Here is a 21,184-nt window from a genome sequence, read left to right as displayed (position 1 = left end):
TAAGTAGGTGTTCTATTTTATTTTTTTTCTTTTATTTTGAGTATATTGTGTAACTTCCATTATATTTTAAGTTTTGTAATTATGTGAACGTGTCTGATGGGTTAAAGTACTTTATTTTTTTTTATTTAATTGTTTAATAATTGATATTTTGTTGTAGTTCTTAAAATGTGATTTGTTCATGTAATTAGTAATTAGTTAAGATGCACTATTATTAATGGACAAGTTATGGATATGAGTCAAGATCGTAATTGGATGTACAATATAGACTTAGACCAAGTTGAAAAGGTTTAACTAGTAAATCTACAAAAGGAATAAAATAATTTATTTTTTTACTGAGAGATCAGTAGATTTGTCAAATAGACAAATTAAATGTCCTTATTTTTGGTGTAAAAACAAGGTTTATATGAAGTTTGAAGATGTAACAATTCATTTATATAGAAAATAATTTGTTTCTGATTATTGGTTTTAGACAAGTTATGAAAAAAACAACCCAACCTTATGTGCAACCCTATGCATAAAAGCTTGGAGTTGTGTATACTCTAATAGGATGAAAGAGTTTGTTTATGAACCTCGGAGTAGTGCACACTCTAACATTATTAAAGGACACTACTCTCAGCCGTAGTTTTCGTGGAAAAATTTTTTTTTTGATGCTATCAGAGTAAATATCAATTTGTTTTTTCAGATTTTTTTTGTTTAAAAAAATTTTGAAAAATAAAGTATTATTTTACTAAAGAACTTGTTAAAAAAAGTCTGTGCAAACTACGTCAGACTACAATGAATAGGAAAAGTTGTGTGGAATATTTTTTGTGTTTATTGGGATATTAATGCTGGATTTTTACAAAAACAAAGCAAGTTATATTAAACATCTAATGTAGAATATTCTTTGTGTTTATATCAAATATCTGATTACAACGAGATTGGAATGTCTTTTTATATATTACTGGCTTAATTATCGTTACTCAACACAAAACTAATATAGTAAAATTATAAAAAAAATTAAAATCATTTATGTTTATAATTTTATATACTTCAATTGTTGGAATTGTTTATTTTTGTTTATTTATATATTTGATAGAAAAATTTATTAAAAAAGACTCCAACACAATTAAAATTATTTACAAAGACTCACAAACATATAAAAAGAGATTTAAGTGGATAAAAAATCAAAACATATTGAGGTGAGTCTACTTTAATAGTTGATTTCAAATCCTCAATTGTTGTTTCCTATTAGTGAATGTTAGATTTCAAAATCTAGTAGATTACTATTTTAATAGGGATTTGTTGCTAAAATAAAATCTAGTAGAACATAAATCTAACACACGTACACTTAACTAATATGATTTCTAATCATGATTATTAATAAAAGTGGCTTCTGAATATAATTGGGCATTATTATATATACTTATGATAACATTCGGTAGAAAGACAGAGATGGAAAGACTGAGACTGAGAAATAGAAATTAAGAGACAGAAATTGAAAAAAAATTCAGTATTCTGCTTGGTGTAAAGTGGGAGACAGAAATTGAAACAATAATGAAATTCTAATTTAATTTGTACAATGGATAAAATTAGAATTAATTAATTGAAATAAATGTATTTTAGGTATAAAATGTTATTAAAGTTTTAGTTTCCATCTTTAAAAATTTTAGTCCCCTGTGTCCTCAATTTTTGGAGATACTAAAATACTGAAATTTTAAAAATAAAAATAAAAATTTTAGTACCAATTTCTGAACCAACAAATATGATATTGAGTCTTAATTTTTTAATTTCTGTCTCAATACTTTAAAACAACCGCTACCTAAGGGTTATAATATAATTAAGTAGCTAAGGTAGCACAAATTAAATTAAAGTACCTGAATTCTTAAGAAGGGTTCGCCACTTGCCAAGTCCATGTTTCTGTCTTTCTGAACGTAATCAAGGCTGCGTTTATTTTTGGAGACAGGACAGAACATGACACTAAGACAGACACAATAGAACGGAGACACCAAAAATTATTTTTTGTGTTTTGTGTTTGGATATGATGGACAAGACACTGATGTAATGTCCTGTATTATGTTTGGATAGACATGGACAAAACTAAAATAGTATGCAAAATGACTGAAATAGCCATATAATTCCAAATTTTTTACGTCGTACAAATCAATTTAATAAAAAATAAGAGTACGTAAGAGTACAAAAAATTACAAGAAAAATTAGTCTATGAACCAATAAGATAAAAATGAAATAAATAAAGTAATATAAAATAGAGAAGTGAATTAAATCTCCATTAACACAGCATGCCATAAAGAAGAGAATGAACAATAAAAAGGAATAAATTAATTATCCAATCAAATAAAAAATTCTAAAAAAAAAGAGAGTATCTAAAAAAAGAACACAGAGAAAGAAGAACTCCGATGTAGAGAAGAAGCTAAAATTAAGAAAAATAAGAAGAGATAATAGTAGAATAATAAAAAATATCTAAGGATAGAAAGGGAAAAATTTTGATTAAAAAATCCGTGTCCATCTTTTTAGATCCCGTGTCCATCATTGTCCTTCGTAAAAGAATGGACACAAAAATATAAAATAGTATCCTAAAGACAATGTGTTCCGTGTCCATGTCTCTACCTCCAAACACGTTTTAAACTTTCGGTGTCCATGTCTCTGTGTCCTGTTTCCGAAAACAAACGCTACCCAATGGATTTTTTATTTTCTTCCGGAGTCCATGGACCTTTCTTCAATCCATTATTATTGTTCTCTTCACTAGAACAAGACTTGGCCATGATGATTAATTACTTAACTAAGTTAAATCAAATATTATGAACACTTGTCGTAAGGAGATGAAGGAAAAAAGGTTATTGCTCTACTACTTGCAAGCAATAATGACGAGTAGGAAAGAAATAAGAAAAAATAGAATATATATAAATAGTTATAATATGTGAATATGTTGTATGAATTGTTGAAATATTTATGATCTAATTGATCTAATTTTAATATTCACATGATGAATTTAAGAATGTTATAGAACAAATTATTTAAGACATTTGAAAAAAGTAGTGTATCAAATTGTTTTGGCCCGCCCACTAAGAATTCGGGTTCGATCGCAAATCAGTGACTCAATGATTTTTCCGACTCGAACTAAGAGGAGACCCACACGTCACTTTCTTTTCTCCTAAGAGCCTAGACAGCTGATCGAAATTTACAGGCGAGTGGGTCTGCTCACAAGGACTCACTCGAGTATAGAGTATAAAAGGAGGAGATCTATCTCTCCCAGATGTGCGTCACTTATTCTAACCCTATTTAGTCGCCTCTTAGTATGGATTCTGGCTTTGGTATCAGAATATCCTTATAGGTAGCCACCCGCCGTTCAACCAACGTTGCAGCTAGGTTCCGTCCTCCAATTCGTTCTCATGTCACGATTCCCCTTCGTACTTGCTCTGACACCCCTTTAACCCGATCCGTAAAGAACCCGAGCAGACAAACACAAATAAAATAGATGTATAGTGTAAAATAATTAGAGTTAAAAAGGGAAGAATTGATAGACTTTGATTGCGATTGAAAAAAGGCCTAATTATCATGACTCCAGTTCTAAATCATCCAATTGGTTGCGAAGGTTGTAACATGAGAAAATAATTAAGAAAAGGTAAGAGGAGAACAATGACTTAAAAATTAGGTTGGATAAGATAGAAAAGGATTTGAATTTAATAACCGTTTATTTCAACACATGATGAAAACAATGAATTTTAAAATTTCAATCCCTTAATAAAAAGATGAAGAAACAAATGTAGAAAATGATGAAGATGGTAAATATGCATCTCAAGAGTGATTATTTTCATTATAGTTATAATTCTATGTTTTATAATAATTAAAAACATTGTAGATATGATTCTAGTTATTTTTATAATTTACTAGGAATGTTTTGGGAAAAAGACATATAGGTCCTTGACTTTTTAAATTTTTGATAAATACATTCCTGATAAAATTTAAATACAAAAAAGTCTTTGATTTTAACAAACGGAGGACAATTTAGTCCTTCCGTCTATTTTCCTCTCATCCACCAAACGGAACTGGCTGACGTGGCTGAAACGGTGTCCAGATGTCCGTTACGGTGCCACATTGAAAGGGAAATAAAGTTCGAAGGACAAATAAATCCTTGGCGTCATTTTACGAATAAAGTTCGAAGGACAAATAGGTCCTTGAGAATTTTTTTTTTCAAAATTAATAAACTTTTTTCCTAAATTCTCTCATCTATCTCTCTCCATTTTTATATTTTTCTTTACTATTTTTACTCTCTATATAATTATATTTTATATTAGTAATTTGACAAATCAAAATATGTCATTCGATATTTTTTTACAATTAAAATATTTTAAATGTAAAATTATACACATTAAATTATTTTAAATTTTAGATAACGAATGTTAAAATTAATTACTAATAAAAAATTAGACTTTTTCATATAAAAATAATAACTAAAAATCTTATTATTTAATTTTTTATCTGCGGATATCTTGGTCTTCTTAGTCAGAAACTTTTGTCAACTTACGATTTTTTTGTAAAAGTAGTTTGATTTTATAAATCTTTTGTGTCATGCATAATTTATACTGTTAGAACAAAGTGAACTATAATTTAAAAAAAAAATTATTCTCGTAATGTTATTATGGATAAAAATACTAGTTCTAATATAATACACAAATGCACTAATGCTAACTTAATACATGAATGATACACAAATGAACTAATGCTAATTTGATGCATAAATGAACTGATGCTAACTAATGCCACTAGTATGATGAAAACTGAACTAATGCAATTTAACAAATTCTAATATAATACACAAATGCACTAAAACTGAACTAATGCAATTTAAGAAAATAATAGAAATAGAACAAACCCAATTTCTGCAATTTTAATACAAATAATTTAAATTGCAGAGTACAACAAGTTAACTAGATTTCAAAATACAAGCATAATTTTATAAACTAAATTCTCATAATAGAAACATAATAGAAGCATAATGAAAAAAAAAATTCTCAAAGACCTATTTGTTCTTCGAACTTTATTTGCAAAATGACGTCAATGATTTATTTGTCCTTCGAACTTTATTTTCCTTCCAGCGTGACACCGTAACAGACACCTGGACACCGTTTCAGCCACGTCAGCCAATTCCGTTTGGTATATAAGAGGCAAATAGACGGAAGGACTAAATTGTCCTCCGTTTGTTAAAGTCAGGGACCTTTTTTGTATTTAAATTTTGTCATAGATATATTTGTCAAAAATTTAAAAAGTTAGGGACCTATCTGTCTTTTTCTCTAAAATATAATGAATATTTAAAATTTTTGAATTACTAAATAAAATTTTTTAGTTGAATAATTTAGATAAAATATATTTTTTTAAAAATTTTATTGAACTAAATTTTTAATTCATTATTTACATTGTTTAAATTCTCTATTGTTTACCTAGGAAAACTCTTAGAAAATACAGAAACTAATATATAGATATGAAAAAGGTGAGAGAACCGTATACTTGATTTTGTATGAAAGATTCTAGCCAATTGGATTAATCATATCAAATGAATAATTAGTACAAACAGTTTTATAAAAATGTTGGAGGTCATGGCATCCATTGTCTATGCAAAGATATGCTGCTGATGCTATCCATTTTTTTGACTTTTTTACCTGATTAAACCATATGATTTAAGAATTTTAATAATTTTTTTAATAATAAAAAATAAATTCATAATGATATAGTTTTTGTATTTATCAATAGTCAAATTAAATTCTTATATTATTAAACAAGATGAATTTGATGGCGAAATAGAATAAAAAAAAATTTAGTACACTCTAAGACTAAATATAATAGTAGAGATAGAAGAATTTTAAGAAGTAAAATATTAAACTAAAGTATACTTGATTTATGTTTTTATTTTCAGTTTTTATTTTAACTATTTTTTGTTTACAAAAATTTGTGAAAAAAATAAAATAATAAAAATTTACACCACATATTGGAATATTTAGCCATCTTAAATAGAAAATAATGGACAAACTAAAAGTGAAAAGAAAATGAAATGCATAAATAAAAAATTACACAAAGTATTAAGATAAATTATAAAATAGAAAATATTTGAATGTCCAATTTGTCTAGACATGTAAAAAAAAATAATACTACACATTAAATTTTTTTATTAACCAAATCTAATTAAATTAGTCTAATACAATAAAAATTAATTATAACTAGTATTATTTTAAATTTTATTATTTAATTTAATTAAAATTAATTTATAAAAAGACTTAAATATGTGATATTACTAAAAAAAATCCAAAAAAAAAAATAATATGAATCTTCAAGTAAAAATGTAGATGTGTGCCTTTTTTTAAATAAATTTAATGTTATAAAAAATGTCAATATCTTATATTTTTTACAGTCTTTATATAAATAATTTTTTATCTCATGTGTTTTGTGCTTTTGATTTGTTCTTTTAATAACATATATTTTGCATGTAAGTTGGATTTAAAAAAATAATAACATACTTTGTAAATAATATTTGTAAATTTGTATATTGATTTTTTTTATACATGACAAATAATGATTTTTTAATCATAGCTTATTTATTTAAACTTTATTTATTTGATACTTTATAAAAGTTAAATAATTGATGAAGTTTTTATTGTTATTTTTAAATAACATTATTTAAAATTTTTTTGCCTTATTGATATCAAATTAATAATTATAGAAATAGAAATCTAAATATTAATTTCGTAAAAATAATAAAAAAGCAGTTGAGCCGCTAGTCCTCGTAATTTACAATTTTTCTGACGTAGTTTCTTTTTGAATGTTTCTTTTTTTTTTTAAATTAAATCTATCCAAGATAGCGAGTTAGCGACGACTTACAGAAGAAAAAAAGAAAATAAATTGAATTGAAATTTTAATACTAAAGATTAAATTTAAATAAAATAAAATAAAATCTGATAAATAAAAGAGAGGGAGAGAGGGGCCGCATCGTAAGGCAGAAAAGATATTTTTGTATGCAAGTTTGAAGGTTGTGTGTCTCTCTCTGTCTTGTGGCGTCTCCAAATACATAGAAACCAGAATTAGGGTTTCTCCATCTTCTCCTTCAATATTCCTTCCTTCCTTCCAATTCAGGGTTTTAATAACTCTTTCAAGTTTCAACAATACAGATACAGGTTCCTTCTCTTCTTCATTCAAACTCCATTTGCTTTTGCTGCATTGCGTTTTGCACCGTTTTTAGGGTATTGAAACCGGTCCTAAGCTTTCTCCATCTTGTCCACAAATGCGGACGCCAGCATTGTTCTTCATATTAATACCTTTTTCTCCTCAATTGCTCTTTACTTGCATTATTTGATTACCGTTCCCGTTTCTGTTCGGCTTTGCGAGATCAGGGTGCTGATTTGGATTTGTTGAATGCAGGGGCTGATTGTTATAAAAGAGGATTTCTGTTTCTATCGAGGGTTTTTGTTTAAGCAACTAAGGACAAGAGAGAGAAATAAGGGCTTTTCTTTTGGTGTTTTGTGGTTTGTTTGTGATTGACTATGCGAGCTTCATGGGCTGATTTGGCTGCAAATTCTGCAGCTGAGGTTGCTGGTTCTGGTACTTCAGCCAACAATGCCGGGGCTAGTAACAGTTTACCTCCATCCCGGTCTACTTACGTGCCTCCGCATCTGAGGAACCGGCCGCCTTTGGCTGAATCACCTGCTCCTCCGTATAGTGGCAGTACAACTTCTGGTTCTGGGGCTGGTGCAGTTAATTCTGGATCACGTTGGGGTGCACCTCGTGGCGATTACCGTTCAGGGGGGAACAAAAGTGGATGGGGGAGCAGAAGTGGGGGTTGGGATCGTGGGAGGGACCGTGAGGTCAATCCGTTTGGAGATCAGGATGACACAGAGCAGGAATTTGGTGAGCAAGAGAACACGGGGATAAATTTTGATGCCTACGAGGACATTCCGGTGGAGACTAGCGGGGATAATGTGCCACCGCCTGTGAATACATTTGCTGAGATTGACTTGGGTGAAGCGCTTAATCGTAATATAATGAGGTGCAAATATGTTAAGCCGACGCCTGTTCAGCGGCATGCCATACCAATTTCCCTTGCTGGAAGGGATTTGATGGCCTGTGCTCAGACTGGTTCTGGAAAGACAGCTGCTTTCTGTTTCCCAATTATCAGTGGAATTTTGAGGGGACAACCTATGCAAAGGCCACCTCGTGGTGTGCGTACTGTGTATCCACTTGCCCTTGTTCTCTCACCAACTAGGGAGCTATCAATGCAAGTGAGTTAGTTATATGTACTATGTATACGTTTTGCGACTTAATTTTAAATTAAAATATAGCGGAAATGTTGTGATTTGGTTTCAGATACATGACGAGGCTAGGAAGTTTGCATATCAAACAGGCGTTAAGGTGGTGGTTGCTTATGGTGGAGCTCCAATAAACCATCAGGTTTCTTTCCTATCATTTATATTTTTTGGTTCTCCGTTTTGTTTTGTTTTACCTGGGATAATTAAAGCTACTATTGATGCTATTTTTAATAGATGCTTGTATTTTAATCATAGTTACTCCATTTGTTGATCTATGTAGCTTAATCAACCTAATGAGATAAGGTTTGGTGTTTGTTTCTCTTAATTGGGTTTATATTTCTAGTGAATTTGAAAGTTTTCTTATATTTTGGTTTAAGATATTGGTATTATAGTTCACACTCAAGGTTCAGAGGACGTTGATGAATCCTGTGGTAGAAGTGTTATTGAACTGTTTCTGACCTCGGAAATGTGAAGTTATGCTAATTATCCATAAATTACCAGCATAGTTGGAGAGTATCTGGAAATCGTATAAACATATCATTAAGCTGCATGCTTTGTTCCTACTGCAAACTTAGCTGACTTGGTCCAATTTATGATTTTGATATATACCAACCAATTTATTATTTTCCAGCTAAGAGAGCTTGAGAAGGGGGTGGACATTCTTGTTGCAACTCCTGGAAGACTGGTAGATTTGCTGGAGAGAGCTAGAGTTTCACTTCAGATGATAAGATATCTTGCCCTAGATGAGGCAGATAGGATGCTGGATATGGGTTTTGAGCCGCAAATAAGGAAGATTGTCGAACAAATGGATATGCCTCCTCCAGGTGTAAGACAGACTATGCTATTCAGTGCCACGTTTCCTAAAGAGATACAGGTTTAGTTCATTATTCAAAGTACATTTTTGAGTGAAGCACCTTTGATCTAACAGTGTTTCTGAAATTAATTTAGAATTGTATTTATTGATTTTACTAGCTTGCCTGCTTCATTTGTTGCATCAACTTTTAGGTAGTGTTTGTTTCCAGAGACTGGAACTAAAATTTCAGTTCTCGGACACAATTTCAGTCCCTTTATTAGTACCTTCAGAAAGTGGGGACACAAGGGACTAAAATTTCTGGGGACGAAGACTCAAAACTCAACATTTTCTTTAATATTCTTATTTCATCTCCATATTTATCTTGAACAAACAAGATACTAAGACAATTTAGTTTTGTACATTTTACACCAAACATAATACAGATACTAAATTTAGTCTCAGTCTCCCGGTTTCTCTCTCTCAGTCTTAGTCTCTCTTTCAAACATAGCCTTGTTTCTCTTTTTCTTTCCCCATTGTCTCTAGGGATGTGTAGTTTCTGCAAGCTGTTTTGCTTTTAATTTTGCTTTATCTATCTTAGTGAAATGTGCTTTATGCATTTGAGTAAGCATATTCGTGTCTAGGGGTATTTTGACGCCCAAACTTCCTTTATCTTTATTAATAGATAGGGTAACTACCTTTTGAGTCAAGCATTAAAGGCAATTTCTGATTCAGTTGAGATCATATGTGGCTTAGAGACAAACTGCAGAATATCTGAATTATTGTTGTAATTTATTGTTGACATGCAGAGACTAGCCTCGGATTTCCTGTCAAAATACATTTTTCTTGCTGTTGGAAGAGTTGGGTCAAGTACCGATTTAATTGTCCAAAGAGTTGAGTATGTTCAGGAGTCTGACAAGAGAAGTCATCTCATGGATCTTCTTCATGCACAGAGAGCAAATGGTGTGCAAGGAAAGGTATTATCTTATTATCATTTCACACAAAGTGAATTTCTACTCTTTTACTTTTATCTTTGCTCCATCAGATGTGATTGTTATCTCTGAACAATGGCATACATATTTTTGTGTGTTGGATTTAGAGGATTGTTGGACTATTATGCTTTTGGACTATAGTATATTATCTTTATATTCATGATTTAACTCTAGCTAAATGGCTCATTAGACATTAAGACTATTTCATGCTTGATTTCCTGTTTTGCAGCAAGCTTTGACATTAGTTTTTGTGGAGACAAAGAAGGGAGCTGATGCACTGGAACATTGGCTGTGTATGAATGGTTTTCCAGCTACTACCATTCATGGAGACCGGACTCAACAGGTTAGTTTGTTGTAAACATGTATTTGTATCTTTGTTTAGGGTGTGTTCATGAGTTAAGGGAAAGGAAAGGGAAGATTTTTAATAATTAAGGTGCGTTTTGAAGGGTTTACTGTATATTTGTACAATTACAATAATTTAGTTTGATTTAAAATATTAATTAAACTAACATTTGATCAAACTCCCCAATTTGGGGAACTTGAAAATGGAAATTTGGAGGGTTAACAAAAACAACCAAAATACTTATTCTCTTAATAATAAAACTAGGGGGCATTCCAAAGCTTTTCTCTCCCCTCTAAAACTCTCCTAAACTAAACTTATGGAAACACCCTTAAGGTGTTCAGAGACGACACTTTTTAAGACCTACAACATCTTCATTTTAGAATTGGCTTTTCCATTATACGCTAGTTTCAAATTTTTCTCTTTTTGTCGTGTCTGTTCTTGTTCATCAATTCTTCTCTATTCTTGCATAACTTTTTCTGATTTATTATTGGTTTGTATGAAGGTGAAGCATGCATTTATTTTGCTTTCTCTTATTTTCAAAGGCTGACTTACTTTCCAATTTGTTACAATCATTAGTTTTGAAAGTCTTTTATATCAAATTGTATTCTAATTATTTTTCTTTTTTGGTGAGAATTGTATTGGTTGTGTCATATCTTGTTTGTATGCTTGGGATTTGTATATATGCTTAACTGTTCGTGAATCTCTGCAGGAAAGAGAAATGGCATTAAGGTCATTTAAAAGTGGCAACACGCCCATATTGGTTGCCACTGATGTGGCTGCACGTGGTCTTGATATTCCTCATGTCGCCCATGTTGTTAACTTTGACCTTCCCAATGATATTGATGACTATGTACACCGTATCGGAAGGACGGGACGTGCTGGAAAGAAAGGCCTCGCAACTGCGTTCTTTAATGACAACAATGCCTCCCTTGCAAGGTCTTTGGCAGAACTAATGCAGGAAGCAAATCAAGAAGTGCCAGCATGGCTCTCACGGTATGCTGCTCGATCTTCATTTGGAGGTAGGAACCGTCGTTCGGGAGGAGGGCGTTTTGGTGGCCGAGACTTTCGAAGAGAAGGTTCTTTCAACAGGGGTGGTTCTGATTATTACAATGCCGGAAACAGCAGTGGTGGATATGGGGCGTCGGGTGGATATGGTCCCGGTGGAACCAGTGCATGGGATTAACTTCCACCACCACCCAAAGCATTATACATAGAGATTAGGTGCGGATGTACACCCATAGGATGATTTTTCTACCCCTCTTCCCCTTTTCCTTTCTTCTCAATTCTTCTTTCAAATTTATTGTTGCCCTTGTAGTATCCTAAGCCAGCATCATTTTGAACTGTTATGCTAATTATTGAAGGAGACGGTGGTGTAGTGGTATTGTTACCACATCAATAGAGGTTGTAATGTTGTATAATGTTGGTTGGTGTTGGAAATGGTGGTTACTAACATTAGGAGTTATTTTTACAACCTTTCAACGTGGGCAGTAATTTTGTTGGGGACTGGTTGTAGATTATGCAGTGGGGAGATGTTTACATTCCCTTGTTAAATTTCTACAGATTATGTTTGCCATTTTAACATTGCCTAATCAGCTGAGCTAAGATTTTGTACTATTGGTAGTGAATGAAATTAGAGGAAGTTTTCTTGCTAAATGATTTTGGGGGTGATATTGATCTATTACATCATTCTATAGCCTGATGAGAACGTTGCCACTCGTTCAGTTTTTAATTTCATCTCTTTTTTTTTTGGGATTAAAATGGATATACATTCTTTGAAGGCTTAGGTGTTAAAATCCATTAGAAAGCAGATGTTTTCAAGAATATGTACAACTTAATGAACTTTGGATTTGGGGCCGGTGTTACGAATTTACACGGTCTAATAAGTAATAACCAAGCTTATAACATTCAAGCTTATAACATTTTGATAATATAGGAAAATGAACGGAAAAATAAAAACCTTGTGAAGCATTTTTGCTGTGACAAACGACGCTAATGATGTGAAGGTGGAGTAGGTGGTTGAACTAAAAAATGTGAAGGTTGGTTTTGAATTTGATCAAAAGGTTAACAATAATCAATATCACTCTATTTAAAGAGAGTGGTGAAAGGTTGCATCTAGCAGCCATGAGAGGTGGTTTTGTGAGAGGGAGAGAGACATGGATGAGGACCATCAAGAAAAGGAGAAGATGATGATAGAGGGAGAAAAAGAAAAAAGTAAAAAAAGTGAGATATATTTTCAAAATATATGAAAAATTATTTTGAAGAGTTACATCTCTTTGTAGAGTTGTGACTTATTCAAAAGTTATACCTGTTAAAAAGTTGCGGCTATTTGAAAAGTTGTGTCTGTTGAAATCGTAGCTGCATGTCTGTATGTTGCATGTACTCTGTCTCAATAAATTTCTCTCATTTCATTATTGCTGAACGATCCATCTCAACTCTTTCTTTATGCGCAAAAGGAAGAATAGAAAATATTACTCTGTGAATTATTATTTAATGTAAGGCTTGATTGTGTGAGTGCATAAACAAGTAAGTGTTCTTCATTGTATCCTATAGGAAATTCACCAATAACCCATTTTGCATATCATTGTACATTGGTGAGGACGAATTAAACCTAAAGAAAAGTGTGTGTAACACACGCCTTGAAAAATTGCGCTATTTGATTTCACTATCTCCTTCTCTCTCATATCTCACAATCTTTAGGCTTAAATATTTACCAATAAAACAAAAATGGCAGCTGCATCAATTATGAAGATCACGTCGAATTTTGTCAAGTTTAAAAAATTTGATGGTTTTCTTCAGGCAACATTGGAAGTGTAAATGGATCTCTATGATCATATGCACATGCTACCGTTAAAGACGGATTGAGACAGACCATCAATATAGCAAAAAAAAGCATCCGGCTAGTTAATGGGTGAACAGGAAGAGAACTGAGTTTCTCCCCGAACCGTGTGAGTTTTTAGACAATGCCCTAATATCTTGTAGAACTAAAATTGCATTACGTATGGACTCCAAAACCGGAGGATCTAATGTCTTGCGAAGATACTCTTCTATTTTGCAAGTTGGGTCAAGCAGCTTCACCCGCAGACAAAGTCGATAGATATTCTCCTAATTTCTGTAATCTGAAAATCTGGCAAAGAAGTTGCTCGAATCTTTGAATACAGATCATAGCAAATACTAGGTTGATAGCGGCCAGCACGCCCCGCTCGCTGCTCAGACATTATTCTAAGGATCATAACTTTTTTCTTTCATTCGTCCTGTATCCATGACATTCACAGAATACATAAATTCAATTACAATTTTAATCTTTATTTGCTTTTATCTTTCTTAAACCAATATATATATTTAATTTTATCTTCATAATTTACAATTCAATTCAATCAATCAATAAAAATTCTTCATATTTTCTTTTCTTATTCTTTTATAGTTTTATCATGATATCAGAGTTTTTGGTATCATCCTTAAAAAGGATACATAAGTTATCATCTTTTCGATGAAAAATCACCCTACTTCTTTTTCAACCTCTTTCCACAGTGAATAATTAATATTCTAATTTAGCTCAGAATTCAACCAATCTCTATTACATCCATCCAAGTAAAAATCCAACATCAGTCTTGGTTATCCATGTTCTAACAGAAATAACTATCATTCATGAAACAGTCACTATGGCCTGTCTGCGCCTTCTTCTGACAGTTTCATCTGCGCTCTTATCGCGCTCTATGCGCCCTCTCTCATTGCGCTCTACGCGCCCTCTCTTATTGCGCTCTATGTGCCCTCTGAAGACCACTCTTATTGCGCCATACGCGCCCTCTAAAGATCAATTTTATTGCGCTCTATGCGCTCATGAAATAGTCTCTATCTCCTTTTATATTTATAAGCCAAACCTATCTGTAGGACGCCTTGTAACCAAAGTGATTCTCCACACCTCTTTGGAAAACCCTAATGTTGATTGTTGGATCGGCTTTGACCATCGTGAAAATGTGTTGCGCAATCACCTTCGAATCCAACCTACCATAGTCTTGTCCCATCGAAGTTTGCATGCAAGTATGAGGACCAGTGTATCTCCTAACCTCCCACTTTTCTTGCTTTCGGTGATATGATATGAGTATGCTCTAATTACAACCGGGTCCGAACTAGATACATTGTGCATTGTACCTCAACTGGTCACTCTCTACTATTTTGTACTCCGCATCCCTCCTGATGCTGTACTGCTTAACTGCCAACACGACTTCTTCCTTGTTCTTAAATTGTTGTCCAACCTCAAACTCGTTGCTTGGATCCTCTTCAGGGCCTCCCTGGGTTAACGACCAATCCGAAGTCATTGCATCGAGATTCAACCTCATGAAATGATCCGGCCAGTCATTTGGTCGAGAAATGGCAAGCTGTGTCAGAGCGATCTGTGTGTCACCGTAGTAGTTCATCTCTTCTTCCTCGTCACCATCATCAGAAATTTCAGGTGGTTCTTCGTCAGCATTGTATCCGTCATCGGGGTTAACTTCATACTGATCCATCATCGGATCTCTGATAGCAGAACCATCATGACTTTTAACATCGTCGTCCATTAAGTCAACATTACGAACTTTAACATTAGACCCCTCCTGACTACCCTCAAGTGGCATATTTAAATCCACCATAGTCCTTCTGATAGTTCGTCTAACAGTTCCACTCAATGGATTATCATCGACAATATCTGCAGATGATCTTCGGCCACCAACCTCAACGAGATACACGAATAATTCCAACAGATGAACATTTGTCCATCGGTTGTGCCATGACCTTATAAGTCGTACGTCCTCGTCGTCGCGGTACCTAACTCAGGACAATAGACATATTTCTCACAACCGTGGTCTGATAAATATAATAGTAACAAAGACAATACAACTGTAATATACCTTTTATAAAACAAATTGGCATCTACTTCAGTCGGATATCTGTAGTAAATTTTTTTCGCCCTTTTTGCCTCTTGTTGCTTGACGGAATACAATATCAAATTCTTCAAAGCTGTTAAATTGTTGACTTCCGGTGTCATATAGGTAATTATCAGTTGCCCCGATCTAAAAACGATAGAACCTTCTACGTCATACACTATTTCACCATCATAATGAATGGATAACAATGAATTCCTTGACATCGTAGAGAAAATATCAACAGTAAGAGAAAGAAAATAAACAATGAAATTGTGCTTTTCTTATCTGCTTTCCAACAACAGGCATGCTTTTATTTTGGAAATCTAACATATAGTTTGTCGGAGGTGCGGCGAACTCTATATAATTTATAGAGTTCGCCGGAGATATGGCAAACTTGTTCTTATTACCAAAAAAAATCATATTCTAAAAAATAAAATTAAAATATCTTGTTTGAAAATTTATTTAATTTTTTATTTTATTTAAAAAAATCTGATTATACACACACAAACCAAGTTACATGAATTTTAAATCAAAAATAATAATAATTTATTTAGTGTGCTTGGAGAAATGTATCTGGAAGGTTAATGTACGCGGATGAACTTAGAATTGACCTACGCTTCTTACAATTACCTCAATAGGAATCCTGAATGGTGTGCTCACTATTCACACATTTAGTTGTCGTTTGAAAAATTTATTTTATTCCTCAATTATGAATGAAAATAGTGACATTTATAAGTTATTTATTGAATTATTATTTTAAAAGAAGAACTTTGTCTATTACGAACATTTAATATATTTTTATATTGATAATAAATATAAAGATTGATCATATTTTGTCATCTTTATTTTATTAAAAAGGGCACACTTTAGAAGAATCACAATAAAAAGTTTAATTTTATGTAACTAGCAGCATGTTATATGTAACTTCAGAAGAATCTGGCAATAAAAAGTTCAAGTTTACGCTATTTTATTTTAGCACATTGCATGTTCGATTTTATTCCATTTTTATTTTATTGCTTAGCCACGGAAATACGTAATATAATAGTGGTGATAGTAGTAGAATGGCCTACATAATATAAAGAAACCAGAATTTTCTGTGTAAAACTGTAAATTCAAATGACCTGCATTCATTGGCACAAATAATAAAAGACTTATCATTTTACTTATTTTCAAATTAGCATTGAATATAGACTTAAATGGCACAATAAAAGATTAGAGATATATTAAGTTATTATTGTAATTGAGAATAGTTACTTTACTTATATGGTTTTTTTTTTTTCCACGGTATCCCCAATCCGAAAGGTCAATGACTAAGAATCTGCTACTGACCAATGGGTTGCTGCATGCACAAGGCGGGTCTCAAATCCCAAACACTTATTTAAGCGGACGAGTGAGTTGACTACTCGACCAACCCAAGTTAGTTCTTTACTTGAATAGTTATATTGCAATAATAAGCTAATGGTTCTTTTGCAAATAAAATTTAATTGTGTTGGACAAAAATTCTAAGGACTAACATAAACGCCACCTCAAATTAGTCAAATCCCAATAACATGGTGTCAATTGCTTGGATAATTCGACAAAAAACAATCACTTATATCTCACAACACCGCCATCTGCCATGTGAAAATTATATATATAAATTTCATTTTGCGGCAAGATCATGCGAAATGCTTTGAATCGTTTAGCCACAACACGATATTTCAAATTATACACTGATGCACATTTATGTCAAAACTTTTGTTTTTGCGTATATCATGAAAGAATATAATTATTTAAATAAAAAATCTAAATTTCTGAGTGATTTTTTATAACAAATAGCAAGATGTAAAGTAAAATTCACCTTAGTAATACTTATTCCCGTGAGAATTTTTACTCGTCATAATTTTCTTCCCGTATTGCTTATTTCTGTTTCTGATTTTTTATAGAAGCACACACGCAAAAAATGAAATAAGTACATATTTTTCAAAAACAAACTACTTTTTACTTTTTGGAATGACACACAAACGAGTAATTATTATATGCCGTTTTCCTAATAAATCATGTACAGCCGCAAATCATGCCAAACAAGCCTTATATGTTACATCTAATTGTCTATCTAGCAAATAGCAAGAAAGGAAAATGGACAGCCTTAATTCATGATTGTAAAGGACGGACTCCATTCATTCTATTGCCAAAATAACAATTAAACTCATCTTTACAGGAAAAAAAAAACCACATTTTTCCTACATTTCCCCCCAAAACAAAGTAGATAAAACCTATTTCAATCAATTTCAGACGAAACCATCAGTTCTGCTAACAGTATAGCAAATATGATACTAAAGAACTTTTGAACCTCACGCTTGAAGCACTTGACAATGAACAATGTGACTCTTCAAACCACCACGCCCTGCTATAGTTGACCATAAATTTCTAACTAATGTCCTGATGTGACCCTCTCCGGCAATATTTTCCCATAGGTGAGGATTTGTTTCCACTTGCCTGTTTGGACTAGAAACATCGACTAGACTGATGCTCATATTGTTGCGGATGATGCATAACTTTCCATTGAGGGAAACAAGTGCAGCAGCATCGAGAGCACGGGAGCTACCCAAATGAAGCTTGCTGTCAATAAACTTTTTCCATGAATCTGTTGCAGTGTCATATACTGTGAGCTTGCACCCATCCTGGCAATCAAGTGCATACAGTTGTCCATTAAGCGAGATGCTAGGATTACGCCAGCCATTCACCATCCCATTACTAACTGGAGTCCAGGCATCGGTTTCAGGGGAATATGCTTCGCACATGACATTGCGACGCGACCCAAGTCCCTTCAGAAACCATGTTCCATTATGAACAACACCAATAAAGGGCACCATTGCTGTGCTCATCTCTGAGATAAAGTTCCACCTACTCCGATTTGGATCATAAACTTCAGCAGACCTAAGAGTTCTTTGAATTCCTTCGCATTCACCACCAGCCACATAAAGACAATTATTTATTACACATGAACCAAACAGATGGCGTTTCCGCAGCATATCTGGTGCCCTGTGCCATTTATTTGTTCGGGCATTATAGAAAATGACACGTCTCATAGATCCCTTCAGAGGATCCCTTCCACCAAATAAGTACAAGTGACAACCGCTAAGAACTGCACAGCCAAATCCTAGTGCTTCAGAATATTCCACAGGAACAGGGGGAAGGGGTTGCCACAGTTGGTAGGTGGGATCAAATGCATGCAATGAAATTCTTCCATCACGATCTCTTTTGATGACATAAACCCACTCTTCGGCCATTCCAAGACTTTTTCTCAGTGAATAAAAGAAGTTTCCAGACAAGAGGCGGTGCCATCTTTTGCAAACCAAACGCAGTTTCCTGTGCTCTACCCGGGGTACTCGAATCAAACAAGCAATAGCAAGATCGTCAGGGAGGCCAGGTAGGAGAGGAGGCTGAACTCTTGTCCTCTCTCTCCGTGAGTTTTTTCTCCTATGTGCATTCGGATTTATGTCAGGTTGGATACATAGCTTTGATCCCGGAACAAATTTCCTTGCCCCAGCAACTGTTTTTAGGCCCGAATCTACTCTACAGTAGCATGAAACAGAATCAACCTGAATAACTTGATATATTAGTATTCTAACCATAACCAAGCAAAAGAAATATTTCATTTAACAGAATGTAAATGCCCAGATTAAGCTCTATGTATTGGTCTTAAGACTTCTAGTACCCAAGCAGTAACTGTTTTGGCATATATTTTCCAGTGACTAAAAAAATAAGGTTTACAGAAGTAACATCACAATGTAATAAAAACCTTCATCATACTGGAATTTTTCACATTTTCTTTATATAAGTTACCTAATCTTACCATTATTTATGAAAATAGCTATCAAACTGCTGATGATGCTAGGACATTGAGATTCAAAAGAAAAACACCGAAAATAAGACAACGGAAATTTAAGAAGGGACACTGGTAAGTAAGAACATTAAAAATGCAAAGAGCACATTAAAAGAAAATAGATACAAATTGTTAATCATGGACATTTCAAAATTAAAAACAGAGACAAATGCTACAATCAATGTTGAGAGGAAGTCGAGTCAGACAAACAGAAGAATATCCGGAAGGAAAACAGCAGCGCAAAGGAGAAAGTTGTATTGCTTAGCAACTCATAATGGTGCTGAACAGCTCCAGAAAGGAGGGAACTATTGAGATTCAGAAAGATCTGAAGGTTCTGAAAGGAAACAATGTTGTTTCCTCCAATTGAGAAATGAGCACAACGTCTTGAGTCTTGCCTGTCAGGGGTTTTGATCATGAATAGATGGAAATAGTGATTGGCGAATTAATTCCAACTTAAGAAAACGGTATCAAGGGAAAAATCTCCTTTGGCCCATCGCAAAAGCATTTCAGAATGAGAAAAAATACCGACACACAATAACTATCAAGAAGCCAAGTAGGAGTGACGAGGAGTGATGGTGAAGACACTTCTCTGTCCCCACAATTACCATATTTTTCTAATCAAGATACATAGGAATTAGTAAACTTGCGAAACAAAAATGTGATGAAAGAAGAGCATAAAAACATGCTTTAAGAACATAATGAGTAGGCAATGCCTAATTAAACCAAATGTATGCAAGAAGTGATTGTTAAGAAGATGGGGAGGTTGAGTCAAAATATGACTAGGAAGCTATCATTATGAAATTTATGATATTTTTTAGCTTAACAAGCCTGTGTATTCAGATTCTGAGAAGATGTAATAAAAAATGGAGAGAACAATCATTAGCTCAACAGAGCTCTCCATTTCATCAGCATAACAACTCGAGTAACCATCCCTAATAAAGAAACCAAGTGATAAATCCATAAAGAGCCAAGAGAAAAACCTCATCAAAAAAAAAAAGGAGAGAGAAAAAAGATGACATNCTGATACCACTGCCAACAAACACGCTTAACCTTCAATCCAAATTCATTCATATTCCAATAAAATAAGGGGAAAAATTGAGTGGCAATCCCTAAAATAGTGTGAATTACTGATAAGACTATAGGCTAAAGAGGTTGACATTCATATTTAGTTTAGCTATTAAGATGGAATTTTGACTAGGTCAGCACAAAGGTCAATCAGTTCAAGTTTAGGTGTGTCTCAGAAAATGCATAATATAAGAAAAGAAAAGAAAAAAAAATGATAAAATAGACGTGAAATTGGAGTGACTCACCAGTGGAGCTTGAACTCTATAGCCCCTATGACTATGAGCATTAGAAGAGTGTTCAACTAACTGGTTCATTGTGCATCAAAAACAGGATTTAGTTTCAACTTTCAGCTTTCAAGTCTCAACTCTGTATTGCTGGGTCCAGATGAAGTTCTTAACAGCACCTTTCACTTCAGTTTCAGCTTTACCATCCATTTTCGATGCTTCAAATCCAATCCTATCCACAAGATAAAAAATCTTATAAAAATAGAAAGTTAGAAGCCCATAAGACGAGGCAAACAGTGTTCCCTCCAAAAACAGTTACCATGGCAACCTCCCACAGGTCAAGACGTGGCATCCAAGCTTCAGTAATAATAAAATATAACAGTAACACTGAGCATTGAACGAGAATTTCCCCTACCAACATTGTTTGCATCAAATCAAACTCCAACTTCTATAAATAAGTTCAGATGTATCTTTGGCTGTCACTCCTCTCTTGCCCTCACTTCGGTACGCAAACATCCCAAAGAGCAGCACCACCATAACACATTCAAAGTAATAGCCCCACCGACAAACACAACCCCAAAATCCCAGACATAGATAAACAACCAACTAGCTGCAGCTGGCACAGAAAAGACCTCTGCCGAGGCAATTGTAAAGCAAAGCTGAATTGAAGAGGAATAAGATTCCTAATCTTCTCACATCTGGCTCTATCACTG

At 33.3% G+C, this 21,184-nt stretch overlaps 3 protein-coding genes across 5 annotated transcripts in view; 1 reads left to right on the top strand and 2 right to left on the bottom strand.

The window, feature by feature from the left end:
- Window positions 1-6,988: 6,988 nt before the first annotated feature.
- On the top strand, window positions 6,989-12,066 carry LOC107482775 (DEAD-box ATP-dependent RNA helicase 37). The gene is made up of 7 exons (XM_016103348.3): window positions 6,989-7,160; window positions 7,405-8,261; window positions 8,347-8,430; window positions 8,920-9,162; window positions 9,888-10,055; window positions 10,300-10,413; window positions 11,123-12,066. The coding sequence occupies exons 2-7, from the start codon at window positions 7,527-7,529 to the stop codon at window positions 11,594-11,596; spliced, it is 1,818 nt and encodes a 605-aa protein (XP_015958834.1). The 5' UTR covers window positions 6,989-7,160; window positions 7,405-7,526; the 3' UTR covers window positions 11,597-12,066.
- A 2,474-nt stretch (window positions 12,067-14,540) lies between these two features.
- On the bottom strand, window positions 14,541-15,538 carry LOC107482579 (uncharacterized). Its single transcript, XM_016103108.1, has 2 exons — window positions 15,300-15,538; window positions 14,541-15,216 (listed from the first exon to the last, which is right to left on the bottom strand). Exons 1-2 carry the CDS (start codon window positions 15,536-15,538, stop codon window positions 14,541-14,543), a joined length of 915 nt encoding a protein of 304 aa, XP_015958594.1.
- Window positions 15,539-17,446: 1,908 nt separating this feature from the next.
- Window positions 17,447-21,184, bottom strand: part of LOC107482776 (F-box/kelch-repeat protein At1g55270) — a 4,636-nt gene continuing 898 nt past the window's right edge. Inside the window, exons 1-3 of one of the 3 annotated variants that reach the window (XM_016103350.3) lie at window positions 20,791-21,176; window positions 20,493-20,703; window positions 17,447-18,898 (exon numbers count right to left, since the gene is read on the bottom strand). In XM_016103350.3, the coding sequence (XP_015958836.1) occupies window positions 17,648-18,898; window positions 20,493-20,561 (1,320 nt within the window). In that variant the 5' untranslated portion in view covers window positions 20,562-20,703; window positions 20,791-21,176 and the 3' untranslated portion in view covers window positions 17,447-17,647. Of the gene's footprint in view, window positions 18,899-20,492; window positions 21,177-21,184 lie in introns of those variants that run through there. The other 2 variants (XM_016103352.3, XM_016103351.3) reach the window with 2 other exon arrangements.

The sequence above is a fragment of the Arachis duranensis genome, chromosome 4 (assembly GCF_000817695.3).
Source record: "Arachis duranensis cultivar V14167 chromosome 4, aradu.V14167.gnm2.J7QH, whole genome shotgun sequence".
Lineage (NCBI taxonomy): Eukaryota > Viridiplantae > Streptophyta > Magnoliopsida > Fabales > Fabaceae > Arachis > Arachis duranensis.
Note: the sequence above shows the minus strand (reverse complement) of the source record. Positions and strands in the feature narration are given on the sequence as shown.